This window comes from Echinops telfairi, unplaced genomic scaffold (genome assembly GCF_000313985.2).
Source record: "Echinops telfairi isolate 266 unplaced genomic scaffold, ASM31398v2 ScPeMD7_9;HRSCAF=40, whole genome shotgun sequence".
Lineage (NCBI taxonomy): Eukaryota > Metazoa > Chordata > Mammalia > Afrosoricida > Tenrecidae > Echinops > Echinops telfairi.
Window position 1 is genome coordinate 79,785,044 of NW_022103906.1, and position 17,832 is coordinate 79,802,875.

General features: G+C 41.0%; 1 protein-coding gene across 5 annotated transcripts in view; it reads right to left on the bottom strand.

Moving 5' to 3' along the window:
- NCOA1 (nuclear receptor coactivator 1) overlaps positions 1–17,832 on the bottom strand; it is a 177,098-nt gene that overhangs the window by 92,557 nt on the left and 66,709 nt on the right. For all 5 annotated transcript variants that reach the window (XM_045286625.1, XM_004696065.2, XM_045286624.1 and 2 more), the window contains one exon: positions 3,298–3,403. In XM_045286625.1, the coding sequence (XP_045142560.1) occupies positions 3,298–3,386 (89 nt within the window). In that variant the 5' untranslated portion in view covers positions 3,387–3,403. The remainder of the gene's footprint in view (positions 1–3,297; positions 3,404–17,832) is intronic.

Below are 17,832 nucleotides of genomic sequence, written 5' to 3' on the forward strand. Positions count from 1 at the left end.
TATTTACTAAATAGATAGATGGAAAAAATATGGTGAAAAGATACAACCCTGACACACACACACACACACACCTTTCCTTATTTTAAACTACTCAGTATCTCTTCGTTCTCTATGAACTTCTGCTTCTTGGTCTTGGTCTATGTAAAGGTTTCCCATGAGCACGATAGTCTTTTGGAATTCTCATTCTTTGCAATGTTATCCATAGTTTGTTATGATCCACACAGTCAAGCAACCTTGCATAGTCAATAATACACAAGTAAATATTTTTCTGGTAGTCTCTGCAAATATCTGCTGGAGAAGATCTTTGCATCAGATGAAAAAAAAACATAGGTTAATAACCACAACATTAAAAACCTTGTAAAATGTTTTAAAAAGAAAGACAATCAAGCAGGATTGTTGGCAGGGAATTCACAGAAGTGGACTAATATAAGGACCAATAAAAATATAAAATGATGAACAATTTAACCAATAATCAGAGAATTATACATAAAAGTACAACCATACACTCATTGGACTGGCAAACATTTCAAATAAGTATAGAACAGTATTACCCAGGACATAGGGAAACAGGAATGCTTAATGGCTGTCATTTGGAGAGCAATGGGTTCATTATCTAACTCAACATAAAAATGTGTATAAGCCTAAAGAAACACCTTCACATACATATAACAAGAGACGTGTATGAGGATGTTGGTGGCACTACTGGCTAGAATAATGAAAGTTTATACTAAACTACATGCAGATTAGTAGGGAATGCATTTTCAAATATGGAATATGTAATAGAATACTAATCAAAAGTGAACAGGAACAGATAAATATATTAATATCTCAAAAATTATGTTGAAAGAAGTATATTATAGATCAGTATACAACAGACAAAAAGCATTTGATTTCAACTCACAGCAATTCTTATAGGACAGAGCAGAACTGCCCCATAGGCTTCCACAGCTATAATCGTTAGGGAATCAGACTACCACATCTTTCTCTGCAGCTGGTGGGTTTGAATCTGCAATCTTTCCATTAGCAACCGGTCACTTTAACCACTGTGCCACTAGGGATCCTGGTAGACCAAGACAGTATTATACTGTTTACATAAACAAAAATCATCTGGCCCCAAATGTCAATACTGCAGAAGACAAAAAAACTCGTCTTAGATCAGCAGTTCTCAATCTGTGGATCATGACCCCTTTGGGGGTCGAACGAACCTTTCACAGGGGTCACCTGTTACATAACAGTAGTAAAATTACAGTTATGAAGTAGCAACAAAAATAATTTTATGGTTGGGGGGTCACCACAACATGAGGAACTGTATGAAAGGGTCGCGGCATTGGGAAGGTTGAGAGCCATTGCTGTAGATCCTCAGAGTGAATAGAGTAAAATTCCCTCCTCTCCTCTTCGCCTCTCATCTCAGATGGAAAATTTCCCTTTCAACCTGACTGAGGTTCCTTATCCATCTGGGATTTGTTCCAGTCTTCTTAGGTGATGGGTCTCTTTTAGCCTATTTAAGCTGGTCATGAAGAACCCTGGTAGTGCAGTGGTTAAGCACTTGATTGCAAAGCCCCACAGTTCAAACTCCCAGCAGCTCTGCTTCAGATGACGTGACAATCTGTTCTCATGAAAATTTACAGCCATGGAAGCTCTATGGAGCAGTCCTGACTCAGTACACCACCTTGACTCCACAGCGACATAGGTTTCGAACTTAGTGGAAGGTGTCTTACTCCTTACAGCACAACAAATGTTTAGTCTCACACACAATCATTTTTTTAAAATCCTAATATTAAAACACAGTGTTTCTCAGGTCCATTAATATCATCATGTTCTGAGGCAGCAGTTAAAGATTTACAAGATTTATTAACTCAATCATTTGGCAAAAATGAGAATAAGTCTAAAATTATTGCTACAAAATCATAGAAACCTGTAATAAGCAAAATATCTAATGTGAAGCTACTGTTCCGTGATATATCCCATCTGGATCTACATACTCTGAAGGCAGTGTTTCCATCTCTTGAACCCTTCCTCAAAGAATTCTGTGCTCTTTGAGTAATATCATTACCAGAATTGCAATACATATTTATTTTATATGTTCTTCTGAGCTTGGGTAACAACAGAAAAGTGAGGGGATAAAATCAAGGTTATAGGGTGGATAGGATAAGGCTTCCCATCAACATTCTTGTAGGATAGCCTTCACTATTCTCAACGAACGAGGAGGTGCACTGTGGTAAGGGAAAAAGATTTCTCAGCATAGCTCTTTTACCCCACCAAAAGAGTTTTCAGTTTTTCGAAAACTTATTCCTTATAAACACATGAATCTTCCTGTGACCTTGGAGAGAACCTATCAAGAATACCCCTTCAGAATCCTTTCAAAACATCGCTAAAGACTTCTGAGCTGACCTCTTTGCTTTGCATCTAACTGGCCTGGCAGATTCCCTCAGAAGCCACTGTTTTGATTCGACCTTTGAGTCCAAGACAGTGCACTACTGAGAGAAGTGGTCTGCAGCTACCACTGATTTCAGAGATACATTGAAGCATGTTTCCTTTGCAGTAAGTCTGTGCATTTAAGACATGAAGGAGGTCTGGTGGCGATGCAAGTCATTCAAATTCAAGCTACTGCTGCTTGCTAACCACAAGGTCAACAGTCTAAACCCACTCGCCCCTCTACCTGAGAAAGATGAGGGAGTCTGCTTCTGTAAAGATTCACAGCCTCTGGAAGCCCTTCTACAATAGCATCACAATGACTTAGCAATCATCTTGATGGCTACGGGTAGGTGGGACATATGACCTGGAATACTAGTAGCAATACTCTTTTACTTACCCGTATATTTATGACATCTTTATATAATCTACACATTTTTCTAGGTATTAGGGGTACATCAGTGAGCAAAGAAACCCAAAAAACCAACAACCCCCAAACAAACAAGGCCCCACAACTAATACAGTTTTTAGTCTTATAAATAAGGCAGTCCTTCATGAAATAATCACCCAAGCTAGTGAAAGCCTACAATTATGAAATGAGAGCTATTGAAAAAAAATATGAGACAGATATAAAGATGAGGGCTTGACTATTCACAGAAGGAAGGGAATGCTGCTTTGAGGAAGTGGTGACGTGCTGGTTTCAGAGGATGCAAAGGTACTGCTGCCACTGGACAATCAGATAAAGAAGAGGCAGCAGAATGGACCGGAGGGCAACGAGAGCAAGAGGAGCTCAGAGGCCAGTGAACGTGTGAGTCGATGAAATGAAAGCTCTAAGGCAGCAATGACAGTGGTGCAGCAGCTCTGCCAGAAAGAGACCGCCCATACCTTGAAGCCAGTGTGTCACATGGCGATCCTTTTCTCTTATGTGAGTCTGGGTTTGCAGGGTCAGATGAACTGTCCCCGAGGCCACTCATGTTGAAAAATTTCACACCTAAAAAAGGAAGAACGACAATAAGAAATGTACCTTTAATGTTTCCCCTATATTAGAGAAATTCTCAGCATTATGGTCTCTCAATTACAAGCATCATGAAAGCATCAGAACCGACACAAAAGCACAAAGTTAACTCATAAAGTTTGGGATTTCTATACTGATAGGAAAATAAAATGCTATATATGATTAAAATTTAAGTGATAATCTAGGTTTGGATTACACTTTCCACTTGGATTTCCATAGCCTCACCCTGTGGTTATGAAGTCAGATGACAAAGATGCAATGTTTACTCTATGCTAGGACCTTGGTACAGGTGCCTGACACAAAGTCTCCCGCGCTGGCATGTCAGCCAGGTTCTCTTTCATATATGGCTGTGGCAGTGACAGTGAGTGATTGCACTTCTGGTCTGGGCCTCATCAATCACTACTGTCTGGAGAAGCCCTAATGAGATGCAGGAATCCTATCCCTAGCCTTACACTCATGGTACTTTTTGGATTTTACTAGTGCCCATCAACATCCTCCATCTAGCCTTGTGAAAGGAGGCACATTCTTACAAAGTGAAACCACCTCTCACGCTTCCCATGGTCTCACTGTGAGAGGACTATAGCACTGTGCCACCAGCAGTCAGGTTGGTAAAGTGCATTACTGACAATGCTAAGCTCCTTGACAATCTGATGTGATTCTCCCCCATCCCCAAACCCACCCCAACATGGTTTTAACAAATACTTCCTAGCAAATTCTTTGTCTCTAGTCTGGAAACTTGTTTCTAACCCCTTTCTGAAGACCAAAATTCTGTCTAAATCAAATCTCTTTTTTTGTTGGGTAATTCATAAAATCTTACTCACAAACGTATTATTTCATGCAACAAAAGGTACATTTTCTCCACATTAGATGTACAGCTTATGAAAATCTCCAGTGTCTAAGATTACAATCTTATTTAAAAATTCTTTTTTCTCTTCACCACGCATTTCTAATTGGTATTCATATCCTGCCAATTTCTCCTAAGAATGTATCTTAGATCATCTCCTTTCTCGTTCCTAGATATAATTATGATCCTAGTTTGGAACCAAATACCCCCGTCTAGATTAAGGCAAGATCCTTTTATCTTGTTTCTCAGTCCCAATCACTCTCACTTCTAATCCATCCTATAAACAGCAGCAAAAGTATTCCTGCTCCAATGTCATTTTCAAGGTATCACTTTCCTGGTGAGAAATCAAATGGATGGCTCTACGGGAGTGGAGATCAGCAAGATGGCTAAAAGCATGGGCTTTGGGGCAGAAGGGCCTTGTTCAAGTCCTGGCTTACCTACCTCTTATGTGACCTTGGGCAAAGTACATAATCTCCTTAAACCTATTTATACATCCGTACCATACGGATAATAACTGCACCTATCTTTAGCGTTGTGAGGCTGAAGGAAACACTGCATTGCAAAGAGAACAGTGCAGCTAGTGCCTGTAGGCAATTGGCTGTTGTTATTATCGCCCCTTTGGACCAAGTGCTCCTTGAGTAGTAGGTGTAGTGTCTGCCTGACAAATTACTCACCTGATACTTCCCTTCTCAACAAATACATTTTTATTTCTTTATTCATTAGTGCTCAGTATAGGCTAGCAAGTTGTTGTGATTTTATCAACTCCTTGAAGCAGCATGTGAAGTGATTCCCTTCTGAAAAGTATCCTGCACTCGCTTCTACGACCCCACGCTTCTTACCCATGCTTCTAAGACCCCACACTTCGTCACAAGCCTGGGTTCCGTATCAGACCCTGTGCTCTAAACCGGCACATAACCAAGAGTAGAGCACAAGCTCTTACTCTCTTGGGGTGGGAGAACAAGCCATCAACAAAGGATAAAAATAAATATGTCATTCTCCCCATGATAGGAGTTATAAAGGGAGAAAAATGGCTCCAAGTTAAAACAAGACAGGAGAGCTCACTTTGATCAGAGGTCAATGAGGCACTGCTCAGGAAGCGGTGCTTACAAGTGCGGCCTGAGGGGTGTGCAGCATTAGCCTCGTTTTCCTCTCACTTCATTCGAGATTCCTTGGTGCCTAGCTCTTGAGGGTTTGAGTTTCTCGTGGTTCTATTGCCTCCAATCTCTATTTTGATGACTGCCAAATCTCCATCGTTAGTTCAGTTCTTGTAAGCTTCAGATCCATAATCCAACTCTCTAACAGATCTCTCCACAGGGCTGTCACATACTCACTGCCAGCGAGTCAGAGCGACGGGACTCTCTGGGGTAGGGGAGAACTGCCTCTGTGGGTTTCCGAGACTGTAACTGTTCATGGGAGTAGAAAGCTCCTCGCCTTCTGCCCATCCCACCACCACCCCATGTCACATAGGCACTTCAAATTCAGCTTTCCAAATGGAAGGCCCCCTCCGTTCCTCCTGTATGTTGGAGGCCCCTCTCATAGCCATCTAGTCCATTTCCACTCATCTCGAAACCCATAGTTTCCAAAGCTATAAATCTTTATGGGAGCAGACAGCCTCATTTTTCTCTCCTGGAGTGGCTGGTGGGTTTGAACTGCTGGCCTTGAGGTTAGAAGTACGTATTGGATAGTGCCACTAAGGTGCCTTAGAAGGTTAAGTGAGCAGTTTGAATCCACCCAGCAATTCTGCAAACGAAAAGCCTGGTGATCAGCTTCCATAGAGATTACAGCCAAGAAAACGGGTTGCCATGAGTCAGAATCACCTGGGCACCAACAGATTAGGGTCTTTGGTTTTTCTCAAGTATTTTGACACATTGGCGCCCAGGTGGTATTGTGTTTACAAGTAGGGCTGTTAACTTCAAGATCAGCAGTTCGAAACCACTAGCCACTCCCAAGGGAGAAAGATGAGGCCCTCTCCACCTGTTAGGATTGGCAGTATCAGAATCCCACAGGGGCAGCTCTATTCTGTTCTATAAGGTTACTGTAAGTCAGAATCAACTCGATGGCAGCAAGTTTGGCTTGTGTCGTCATTTTTGACTCGTTGCCCATATCAGACACTTGCAAGTAAACATCAAGATCTGTCCATTTTGCTTTTCTGAGTGTTTCTGAAATTCACTCTTTCTTCATGTTATTCTCTACCATGATTCCAGTTCTCCCCATCTCTAGCAGGACTACTACGATGCCTTCCTACATGGTCTCCCAGTTTCCAGTCTTGCTCTCCTTGAGCACATCCTCTATAAACGCAAAATCAGTCCAAATACCTCAACCTCTTTTTTAAAACCCATGATTAAATCCTTACTTTTCACAGGACAAATTCTACGTTCTAAAATATACTATACAAACGAAGTCTGCATCAGGTCTTGCTGAGTGTGAGTCTATTGCAGGATTCAGCGCATGAATGACTGAACACCTGTCCAATCACTAGTAGATTACATCTGTGAATTTTTGTTTCCATCTCAAGAAAATACTTCAGATCGAACATCCTTGGTAACATGCAAGGTTCCTAGCAAAAGCAAGCATTATGTAGAAAACTTTAAAATGAACCAAATGGGGGAGCAGGCGACGGAATTAGCAATAATTTTAAACTCTTTCTATCTATGAGTCTCTGTTCTAGACACTGAAGGTATAGCTGTGAACAAAAGTTGCAAGTGTTTATCTTCACAGAGCTCATTCTATTGTAAGAGAGACAGAAAATAAGTAAAATTTACTTACTTAAAATTTACTAAGCAAATATGCAGCATATAAAAAAAGTGGTAAGAGTGAGAAGTGAAAAATAAAGGCAGGAAGAGGATAGAAAGGAATGGCTATTGACTGTAAGAAGGTAAGAGACGAGGAGACTTGATGGCGGTGAGGGCAAGTGCCAGGAGAACCACATCTGAAGGCAGGATGACTCTGGCAGGAGGGTGGGAAAGTGGCCCTGCCTCAGGCCCTAAGGACCTGTTCATGAAACAAGACGGAGGTCAGTGAGGCGAGGACTGGGAGAGGGACTAGGAGATGAGCTCAGAGGGTATTGGGAGGCTATATCATGTGCCCGCTGAAAAGCAACTCTCAGGTCTTCAGCTTTGTTAGGAGGAGAATAATGACATGATTTGATTTTCATTCTAAAATTGCCTTTGTAAAATTAAGTACAGTCTTTCTCTGACCGTTAACTGAAAATCTCCATTTGAGTATACCCCACTGCCATCGCAAACGTAACATGTATAAAACAGAGGTAATGAACTTCCAAGTTCCAGATTTCTATCAATGACAAATAAATCAGTGGAGATGCATTAATGGATCAATGTCATCATAAAAATATGCTAAATATCTGCAGAGGGAGAAACCTATGATAAGGAAGGCATAGAGAACTACTTAGCTCTTTCAATATTAACAACTTACTGTATATACTGGTGTATAAGCCGAGTTGTTCAGCATTTTTTTAAATCATTTTATTGGGGGTTCATATAAATGCTTATCATAATCCATACATGCATCCATTGTGTCAAGCACATTTGTTGCCATCGTCATTCTCAAAACATGTTTTCCACTTGAGCCCCTGGCATCAGCTCATTTTTTTCCCCTCCCTCCCCAATGCCCCCTCCCTCATGAGCCCTTGATAATTTACAAGTCATTATTATTTTGTCATATCTTATACACTGTCCACCGTCTCCCTTCACCCACTTTTCTGTTGACTGACCTCCAGAGAGGAGGTTATATGTCGATCCTTGTAATTGGTTTGCCCTTTCTACCCCACCTTCGCTCCACCCTCCCGGTATCACCACTCTCACCACTGGTCCTGAGGGGTTCATCTGTCCTGTATTCCCTGTGTTTCCAGGTCCCATTTGTGCCAGTGTACATCCTCCCGTCCAACTGGACTTGTAAGGTAGAATTGGGATCATGACAGTAGGGGGGAGGAAGCATTTAAGAACTAGAGGAAAGTTGTATGTTTCATCGTTGCTACACCCTGACCGTCTCGTCTCCTCCTGAGACCCTTCTGTAAGGGGATGTCCAGTTGCCCACAAATGGCCTTTGGGTCTCCACTCTGTACTCCCCCTCATTCATGAAGATGTGATTTTTGTTCCTTGATGCTTGATACCTGATCCCTTCGACACGTCGTGATCACACATGCTGGTGTGCTTCTTCCATGTGGGCTTTGTTGCTTTTGAGCTAGATGGCCACTTGTTTATCTTCAAGCCTTTAAGACCCCAGACGCTATATCATTTGATAGCTGGGCAACATCAGCTTTCTTCACCACACTTGCTTATGCCATTTGTCCTCAGCGATCTTATCGGGAAGGTGAGCACACAATGATATGATTTTTCCTTCTTTGATGCCTGAAACCTGATCCATTCAACATCTTGTGATCACACAGGCTGGTGTGCTTCTTCCGTGTGGGCTTGGTTGCTTCAGCACATTTCTCATGCAGTTTTTTAGGGGTAAAGCTAGGTGTCTTGGCTGATATTCGGGTCGGCTTATACTTGAGTATATAAGGTACATGGACAACCTCAATGCGAATGCAAGTATACTACAGTTGCCGCCCACCCCCAAAAAAGACCCAACGATGACTTTCCTAGCACCAATTTTGAAATACCATTACAAAAACCGCTTAAGAGAGTCATAGAAGCATAAAACACGTTAACCAGATATCTCAGAAGTGAAGAAATTATTTCATTTTCACATAATAATAAAATGGAAATACTTTTACGGTAAAAATAAATTAATGCAATAAATAATAATAAATTAAACAACAACTCTATTCTTTCCTATATAGGTTGAAATAAATGAAAGAAGATAAAAGCCAGACAAGAAAAAAAAATATTGCTTTAGGCTTTGCCCAAATCCCTGAGCCCCAGCTAATGCCTACTTCATGCTCAAACCAAAATCAACCCACTGTCAACACTCCATTTGGACTCACAGTGACTGTGTAGGATGGAGTAGAACAACTCCAAAGGGTTTCTGAGGCTATTGATTTGGTCAGCAGTCCAAAGCTGAGCCCTTACCCCTGACCCCTGAGCCAGCAAGGCTAATTCTTGTACAGGTGCTACATTTTGTTTCCTTGGCTGCCCACCTTCTCTGTTTCTAATGAAATTAAGTAAGTATACCCATTTGACATTGCATGCGCTCTCCAAACACCCCTGGGTGTATTTCTCATTATAATGTGCTATGAATTACAATTCTCCATTTCTCTTTTCTAGACAGTGAACTCAAAGGCAGTTACATCTTATCTGTTGCATATTCAATAGCTTACGTAATGCCTAAAACACAGACAGACACTAATTAAGTGAGGAATTAAAACAAAGATATATCACTACCATGGAGCCCTGGTGGCTCAGTGGTTAAGCACTTGCCTGCTGAGTGAAAGATGAGTGGATGAAATCCACCTGAGGGAAGATGTGGCCGTCTTTTTCCAGAAAGATGACAACCTAGGAAAGAACTGCCCTGTGGGACAGTTGTACTCTGACATGGAGGGACCCATGAGTCAGAATTAACTTGCCAGTATGCGCATATGACTAATCCAATAGTTAAGGTTTCAAAATGATACTTAAGAATTTTATAGATGAGATGTTTTCTGTAAAGCTGTGGAATTCTCTACTATCATTGTTGATTTATGAGCTTCCTTTAAATCCTTGCTTCCCTTTTGTCAACACCAACAAAAAGAAGAAAAAAAACCAAACCTATTGTTTGGGGCTATAATTGGTGAAGAACACCTCAAATTTTGAGAAGGTGAATGTATCATATTAGAGCAACATTTCGCAACATTTCACATGACTGCAAAGACACAAAGCCCTGCTGCAGTTAGACAACTTCAGTAAATGTAAATAATACAATTTTACCCATTAGATCATTTTCAGCCAGGGAGGAAATTTGGACTCAAAATGAGATTCCCCACACTGTGCCAGCACTGGCCGACTACTGAGAGATTTAGATCTGCTAAATTTATCTGAGATTCTGAGCCTGGTGAGATGTCAGACAATTCAACAGCAGCCAGACAGGCTGCCCTACCAAACTAAGAGCCAACAGGCAAGGAGGGATGAGAGAGTCACCAACAATTTGCTGATGGTGTGATCCTGGTATTAACGGCGTTCTATTTACAAACCACAATAAACAGATAGTGGAAAACAAACCCTCTGATGAAGGAAAACCACTACAGAGGTCCTATTTGTGCAGAATGGCTTTATCTTTGCAATTAGGATACTCAACTGAGAGGATTTAAGAAAAAATGTTGGCTTCATGAAACCAATTTGCATATCACCTTTTAAAAAGAAGTGAGGTTTCTAAGCAAAAGCACCTTGTTGATGATTTAAAAAGAGTTGCTATGTTATACCCAAACAATCTCCTGCAATCTCTGGAGAGTAGTTTTAAGAATGAGAAACCACATCTCTCTCTATTGAAATGTGCAGTTATACTACAGCACATAGATGGAAGCTGAGTAAGGCAATGTTTTATAATTCAGTTGAGTTATAGATTTCTACATAAGTCTGTCATTCATCACCAAGATTTAGCTAAGACGTACATAATTTGGGGGGAAAAAAACTGGCACCAATTAGCTAATAAACACCTCGAATACTATGCCTTAAAATGCTTAGTAGGCAACCGCACAGAAGCGCCTGCACGATGAATGAGCAGTGAGCGCGAACCTCTCTGAGGTGGATGCAGGGCGTCTCACACACACACAGGGAGAACCGCCGTCCGCCTGTGTGGGGGCACTGGCTAACTGCCAGCAAGAAATGTTTCTCAAACCAAAGTACTCAGTTACCCAGAATCCTTTCATCCCGTCTTCTCTTTTCAATGACAATTCACAATTTTTCATGCAGTGAAAGAGGATGAAGGATGACTTTCATAACCTTGTACTGGGGGATGCTACAAGATTAGCACCTATTGGGGGTAGTGGGGAGGGGGGGGGGGAATGGGGACCTACTGCCGGGGGTTTAAGTGGAGAGAAAATGTTTTGAGAATGATGTACAAATGCGCTTTACACAATTGATGTGTGTATGGATTTCGATAACAGTTGTATGAGCCCCTAATAAAACGTTTAAATAAAAAAAAAATTAGCACCTATCACCTTTTTTTAAAAAAAAAAGAAAGAAAAGAGAGTCCTACAACTAAAATGCCTCATCCAAAGGCATAAGGCCCAAAGGGAGAATGCATGAATTGATAGTAAGCCCTGGGTTAATGTGACTTCTTCCTGCCTTGCCTGGAGTCATTCCACAAGGCATTTGTGTCTCTTTCTTCCTCTGAAACATCCAAGATTCCTGAGGGCAGGAGACATGACTCACCCATATTTGCATTGTCCACAGCAACTAGAATGGTTTGTCTGTCAAGTCAACTGAGAGGTGTACCAAACGGCTGCTCGGTGCAAAGCAGTGTTTCCCAAGTTAAATAAAATGCAACAATAATAATAATAATAATTTTTAAAAATTAAAATTAAAAAAAAGTAAAATGAAGAGCCTGTACTAAGAGATCACTTAGTAGAGCTTTAAGGATAAATAAGTCAGAAATTCAACAAGTACTACATAGAAGTAAAGAAAGTTCTACATGGGAGTCAAAAGTAGGGCATCGTGTTCATTTTTGAGTAAGGAAATTACAATTTAGCAATAAGAAGTGTTTGATGACCTAACAGTGGGTAACACTCAGACGAACCAGTAGGTCGGCAGTTTGAACCCATCAGCGGCTCCGTGGGAGAAAAATGAAGCCATCCTCTTCTGTAAAGAGTCACAGCCTCTGGAACCCTAGGTCCACTTTGTGCTGTGGGGGCACTAGGAGTCAGAAAAGACTTGATAACAGTGGTTGTTGTTGCCTTTGTAAGAGTAGTCATGAATATTAACCCTTGTTCCAGATGTACAGAAAGCACAAACTATGACCCATGGATTAAGTGCTATTTCTTCATAAAGTACACTCTACCTCAAACACAGCCATGCGATACAGGAATCAGTTAAGACACATGAGAATAGACATCCACTTGCAAAGATCTGAGAATAGCCTACTTAATATCTAAATTGGAAACATGTTACTGATGAAATTCAAATGGTCTTCTCTAATTGTACACTAGCTGCCCTACATTGTTAAAAGTAAAACGAGGGGCCTAAACCAGACAGCTCTCTGGTTTCTTTCTGTTCTTGTATTTCATAGAGCCATAAGCTGAATGGGAGGAAGAGTTATGAACACTAGGCAGCACTGAACTGATGAAGTGTCAAAATGGACAATAAACCGGGTATTCTTTAGTCCAATTATCTTAAAAACACCAAGACTAAACTGGTAGTCTGACAAAATCAGGTTTAATGACCAACTGCCACCAGGTGCCTGAACACCAGAAGAAGCGTGGGGCAGCAGCAAAGGAAGAAAAAGCTATTAAGAAGTTCTGAGGAAGGGTGACCCTTAGCTGAAATGTAAATAAAGCTGGGTTTTTATAGGCTCAGCGTGCACAAGGCTGTGTGTAACGAGATCGACATGCAGTCAGAAGTGCAAAGTGAGCCCAGGGTGCACCCTCCTGGGATGCAAGGAAAGTGAGGGCGATGCAGAATGTTGTGTCCAGACATTTTGAAGCTCTGCCCCCAAGTTATAAATTGAGGCTGTCAGAAAGTGACTTGGACCATGCAGGCAAGAGAGAGATGCCTCATGCTTACTGGTATAACTTCAAACGCAAACTTATCTATTTCTTTTAAAGAATAAGACTTTTTTCAGTCAGGAAAAAAAGACAGTTGTCAAAATAGGAAATGGCATGAAACTTCAGAGTTGCAGTATGTCCTTAGGAGAATACTGTTTCCCGTAACTTGGTGGCTGGCTGTCGCTGTCAGGATTATTCCAAAGCCTTAAGTAGCTGAGTAGATTTTCCTTTCTCAGCCCAAGCTCATTTTTCCTTTCTCGATGTCATCTTCAGTTAAAAACAGTCTGTAGAGAACTACTAGTTCCCCTACAATGTCAAGGAGCATTTCTAAGTTAGTCTAAAGCCTAAAAAAAAACCTGCATAGTAAAATAGAACCCAAACAACTGACACAGGTATATATGCTATTGTGATAATTGTAGTCAAGTGCTGGTACTATGATGAATAAGAAAATGAAAATAAACATATAATAAACCTTGAGGTTCTATTCAAAATATAAAATCATTCCAACTTCTAGCATAATTAAAGCCAAACATAACCATAATTTTAAAATTTAGGTGATATGTTTCCAACCAAGATAATATTTCAAATTTTCTCCAAAAGATTTGAAATTGTTATCCTTAGTCATAGCTATAGTTTTCTTTGTTAATGATGAATAAATATTAGACAGTGGATTGGCTCCCCCCTCCCTGTTTTAAGGTAAGGCTATCTGACATTGGAATTCTTTTGTGTGTAGCTGAAAGGATATTTGTCAAACCCTACTTAAATTTGATGTGTGTATGTATGTGGGCGCATGCATCAGAGTCACCCTTAAACTTTCAAGCAGTTCCAGCTAAAGATCCAGCTCACAACAAAAACATATTTTCTCAGGGGGTAGGCATTTCTCTCCTCAGAAGTGCCCAATTAGAAACATCTTTGGGGGATTTAAAGATTAATATCGAGCTTGCTGCTTCCTCTCCCATGTTCTGGCTCTTGAATGGCTGGGGAGGGAAAAGGGGGATGGTCAGCATTCTTCAAGGTCTATAGCCCACTCAGCACGGAAGCCCAGCTCAGTCTAAACACGCTGTCGACCAAACGTCCTCAGCCAGCTCACCCCGGTGGATCCCATGCTGTCTAACACATCGGTCAACCAGCACCTACAGTAGGAGTCAGGGCAAGGTGTTGGCCATCCCGCAGTCACATCATGAGAATCACACTCACTGCTGTTAGGTTGATGTGGACTCTCGGCCACCCTACACAGTTTTCCAAGCTTAGTAAACCCTGACAGGAACAGGGAGCCTCTTCTTTCTTCCTCAGAGCAGCCGGTGGGTTTCACTCACTGCCATTTTGGTTAGCAGCCCAACATGTACCAACAGCGCCACCCGGGCACCTTAAGGTCATTACTACTATAGACATGTATTTTAAAAAGCATGCATGCATACTTTTTTTTTTTTAACATTTTATTAGGGGCTCATACAACTGTTATCTCAATCCATACACACATCAATTATGTAAAGCGCATCTGTACATCGTTTCTCAAAACATTTTCTCTCCATTTAAACCCCCGATATTAGGTCCTCATTTTTCCCCTCCCTCCCCGCTCCCCCCTCCCACATGAGCCCTTGATAATTTATAAATGGGTATTTTGTCATATCTTGCCCTGTCCGACATCTCCCTTCACCCACTTTTTGGTTGTCTGTCCCCCAGGGAGGAGGTCACACACAGTTCCATGTAATCGGTTCCCTCTTTCCTACCCATTCTCCCTTTACCCTCCCTGTTTTGCCACTCACACCACTGGTCCTATAGGGCTCATCCGTCCTGGATTCCCTGTATTTTCAGTTCCTATCTGTACCAGTGTACCTCCTCTGGTCTACCCAGACTTGCAAGATCGAATTCGAGTCATGGTAGTGAGAGCGGGGAGCATGCATACTTTTAAATGCCATTCTTTCAAATCAGTTAAACTCAAATACTTGTAAATTGAGTATATTAAATCTCTTAACTTTTTAAAAAATCATTTTATTGGGGGGGGGGCTCTTATAAATCGTCTGACAATCCATCATGCAATTGTATTAAACACACTTGTACATATGTTGCCACCAACATTTCCACAATTTTCTTTCTACTTGAGTCCTTGGTATCAGCTCCTCTTTTCCCCCCTCATATTCTTGTGAAACCTTGATCAATTATATGTTATTATTGTTCTTCCGTGTCTTACATTGTCCACTGTCTCCCTTTACCCACAATTCTGTTATTCGTCTCCCTGGGGGGTGGGCTATATATCCAACTTTGTGATGAGTTTCCCCCATGTTGAGAAGTGAAGCACAATAATTCACTCTGCCCATAAGTTTAAATCTCTCCACTACAGGGAAACTTTTAGTTAATCAAATAAATAGAACACAACTCAGATAACTCTAGCCTTCCCCATTAGATCTTTTCCTAAGAGCCACAGTAAAATTGAGTGAAAAGAATTTCACTATATGCCTCTTTCCATCTACTCCATCCTCTTATCTTAGATTCAGAAACCAATGAATAGAAAAGGTTAGAAGTTGGGCAGAGAACAAGATGAGCAGTAAAATCAGATAATCCCACAGATGATTATCCAAAACTAGATACCATATATACTCGAGTATAAGCCGACCCGACTATCAGCCGAGGCACCTGATTTTACCACAAAAACTGCATTAAAAAAGTGCTGAAAAACTCAACTTATACACGAGTATATACAGTAACTATGTGTTTGCTACATAAAATGATTCAAATACCTAAATTAAGTAACTCATTGCAGGAGCAGTGAATTATTTAATGTGTCTCTTCTAGCCAACATCGCTAACTCAGACCAAAAGACCTTTCCCCACATGGGTCTGGTAAGGAGGAGGAAGACAGTGGCAGGATTTACCTCTGAATAATTGTAAACAGGATTCCTTGGAATGACAGCTGGCTGTGTATAAAATAAGCCCTTACTGACAGTGTCTGATGTGCTGTGTCATTGGGAAAATTGATGATGTCATCAGTGCAATCACCTTATTTCCTAGGGGGATGACCGACAATGTTGTACATTTTGTTTATGTTTTTTTGTTTTCCTGACTTTAGTATGTTGTTTTCTTGTTATAGTTTGTTTGCTGGTTGGTTTGTTTCTGGTGCTAATGTAGTTGGTCCTATGGGGGGGTTTATTTTGCTATAAGACAACGAAGAAAGTAAACCTCAGTCATGCCTATTCCAGGGACAAGCACGAGCAGAGAGTTTCCGGGCTCCACTTAACTCTAATCCCAATCCAAGAACAGTTAGCTATGGTAATATGGCAGTATTCAACACTCATCTGCGTGAAATGATCACTGAAGAAAACGGTGCTACAACAAAGTGTAGTGAAAGCAGATAGTGCCCAGCTATCAATAGGAATAGTGTCTAGGGTCTTAAAAGGCTTGTATTCAAGGCAGTGGTCATGTAAGCGAAGAGTCAACTAAGTCCACATGGAAGAAGCACACCAACTTGTATGATTCAAAGATGACAATAACAAAATTCAAATATGACAAAGGGAAAAGTATCAAAGACAAAATCCTGAGCACCCAATTTGTGGAAGGCTATAGAGGACAGTGGGAGCCTAAAATCCATCTACAGAGTATCTAGTCAGATTAAGCCACTGACAGACCCCCTCTAGCTGCAGGTAAAGGTCTGAAACAGCCTTCCTATCAAACAGAGATCATTGCAATCTTGATGTGGTTGGAGCAAACTTGATACTTGGTCAGCTGACCTCCCCCTAGACCCAACCTGAACTTGTTCTAGATGCAAGTATCTTTTGCTTGTTCCCTTACCAAAATTTCTTCCCAGGCTTTTAAAATATTGATGGTGGTCTTTTCTTTCTCACTCACTATTTATATCTTCATATTACTATTGTTTTATTTCATTTTTGTCTCTTTTGGGTTTACCAGTTTGTGAAGCACAGAAGGAATGGATGCAGAGATAATAACAGATGCAAGCTGTTTATAGGAATGTGGGGTGGGGGAATGGAGAGGGGAAGGGGATTTCGAGAGTGAACTATGAAGGCAGGTAGGGGCGGGAGCACTAGAATTGAACGCGATTATACAGCTCATTTTAAAGGCAATTATCATGGGTTTTTTTAATTGATTGCGGTAATGATTATATAATTCTTGATATGATTGAACAAATGAATTGCTATATGGACTATGTGTCCAAAAAACTGTAAAAAAAAAACACAACACTGTAAAAATGGTTGGTGACAAAATAAATTCTGCATTAAAACAAAAATAAATAAACAAATAGATAAATAGAGCGAGCCCTCTGAGAAGGATGGGGAGGTATTTCATTATCATCAAGAGCTAAGAGTGGACTGTGTCCTATGGACCCAAGACCCTGCACAGTCAATCTCCTATATCTGGAAGATAGCTATGAGATCAGAGAACCAAGAGGTAGGACATGAAACAGAGTAGTAGACTTCCCAGGCCATGGAACCAGTAAAACAGGAGGCTGGCGTCTTTGTTGGGTGGAGTGCCTCTGAGCACTTAATGAGGGAAGCTGGGTTTCTGACTGATGGGAGGCTGAGCTGAATGCCTCTGGGTTGAGGCTTACATCTGAATGCCCTTTGGGGCATTTATTAGCAGACCTGAAAGAACTTTGTAATGTGTCCTCATAAACTTTATTCTGAGCATTTCTCACTTGCATTACAACCTGTCGACCTCCTTAATAAACCCTTTAATCCTAAATAATATCTGTGAGTGTGGTGCAGTCATTGCAATGGCTATTCCAACCTAGAGATTAAGTACAGAATGTTACTTAAAACGATTAAGTTGATCAGGAATTGTTCAGCTTTCTTCCAATATTTCGGAAGCCCATTTAAGACCGTAGGGGCACCATTTGCCTCAGGACAAAGATGATTCGGGTCAGAAAAGAAAGATGAACAGAAACAGGAAACACAGGGAGGAAGTGGGATCA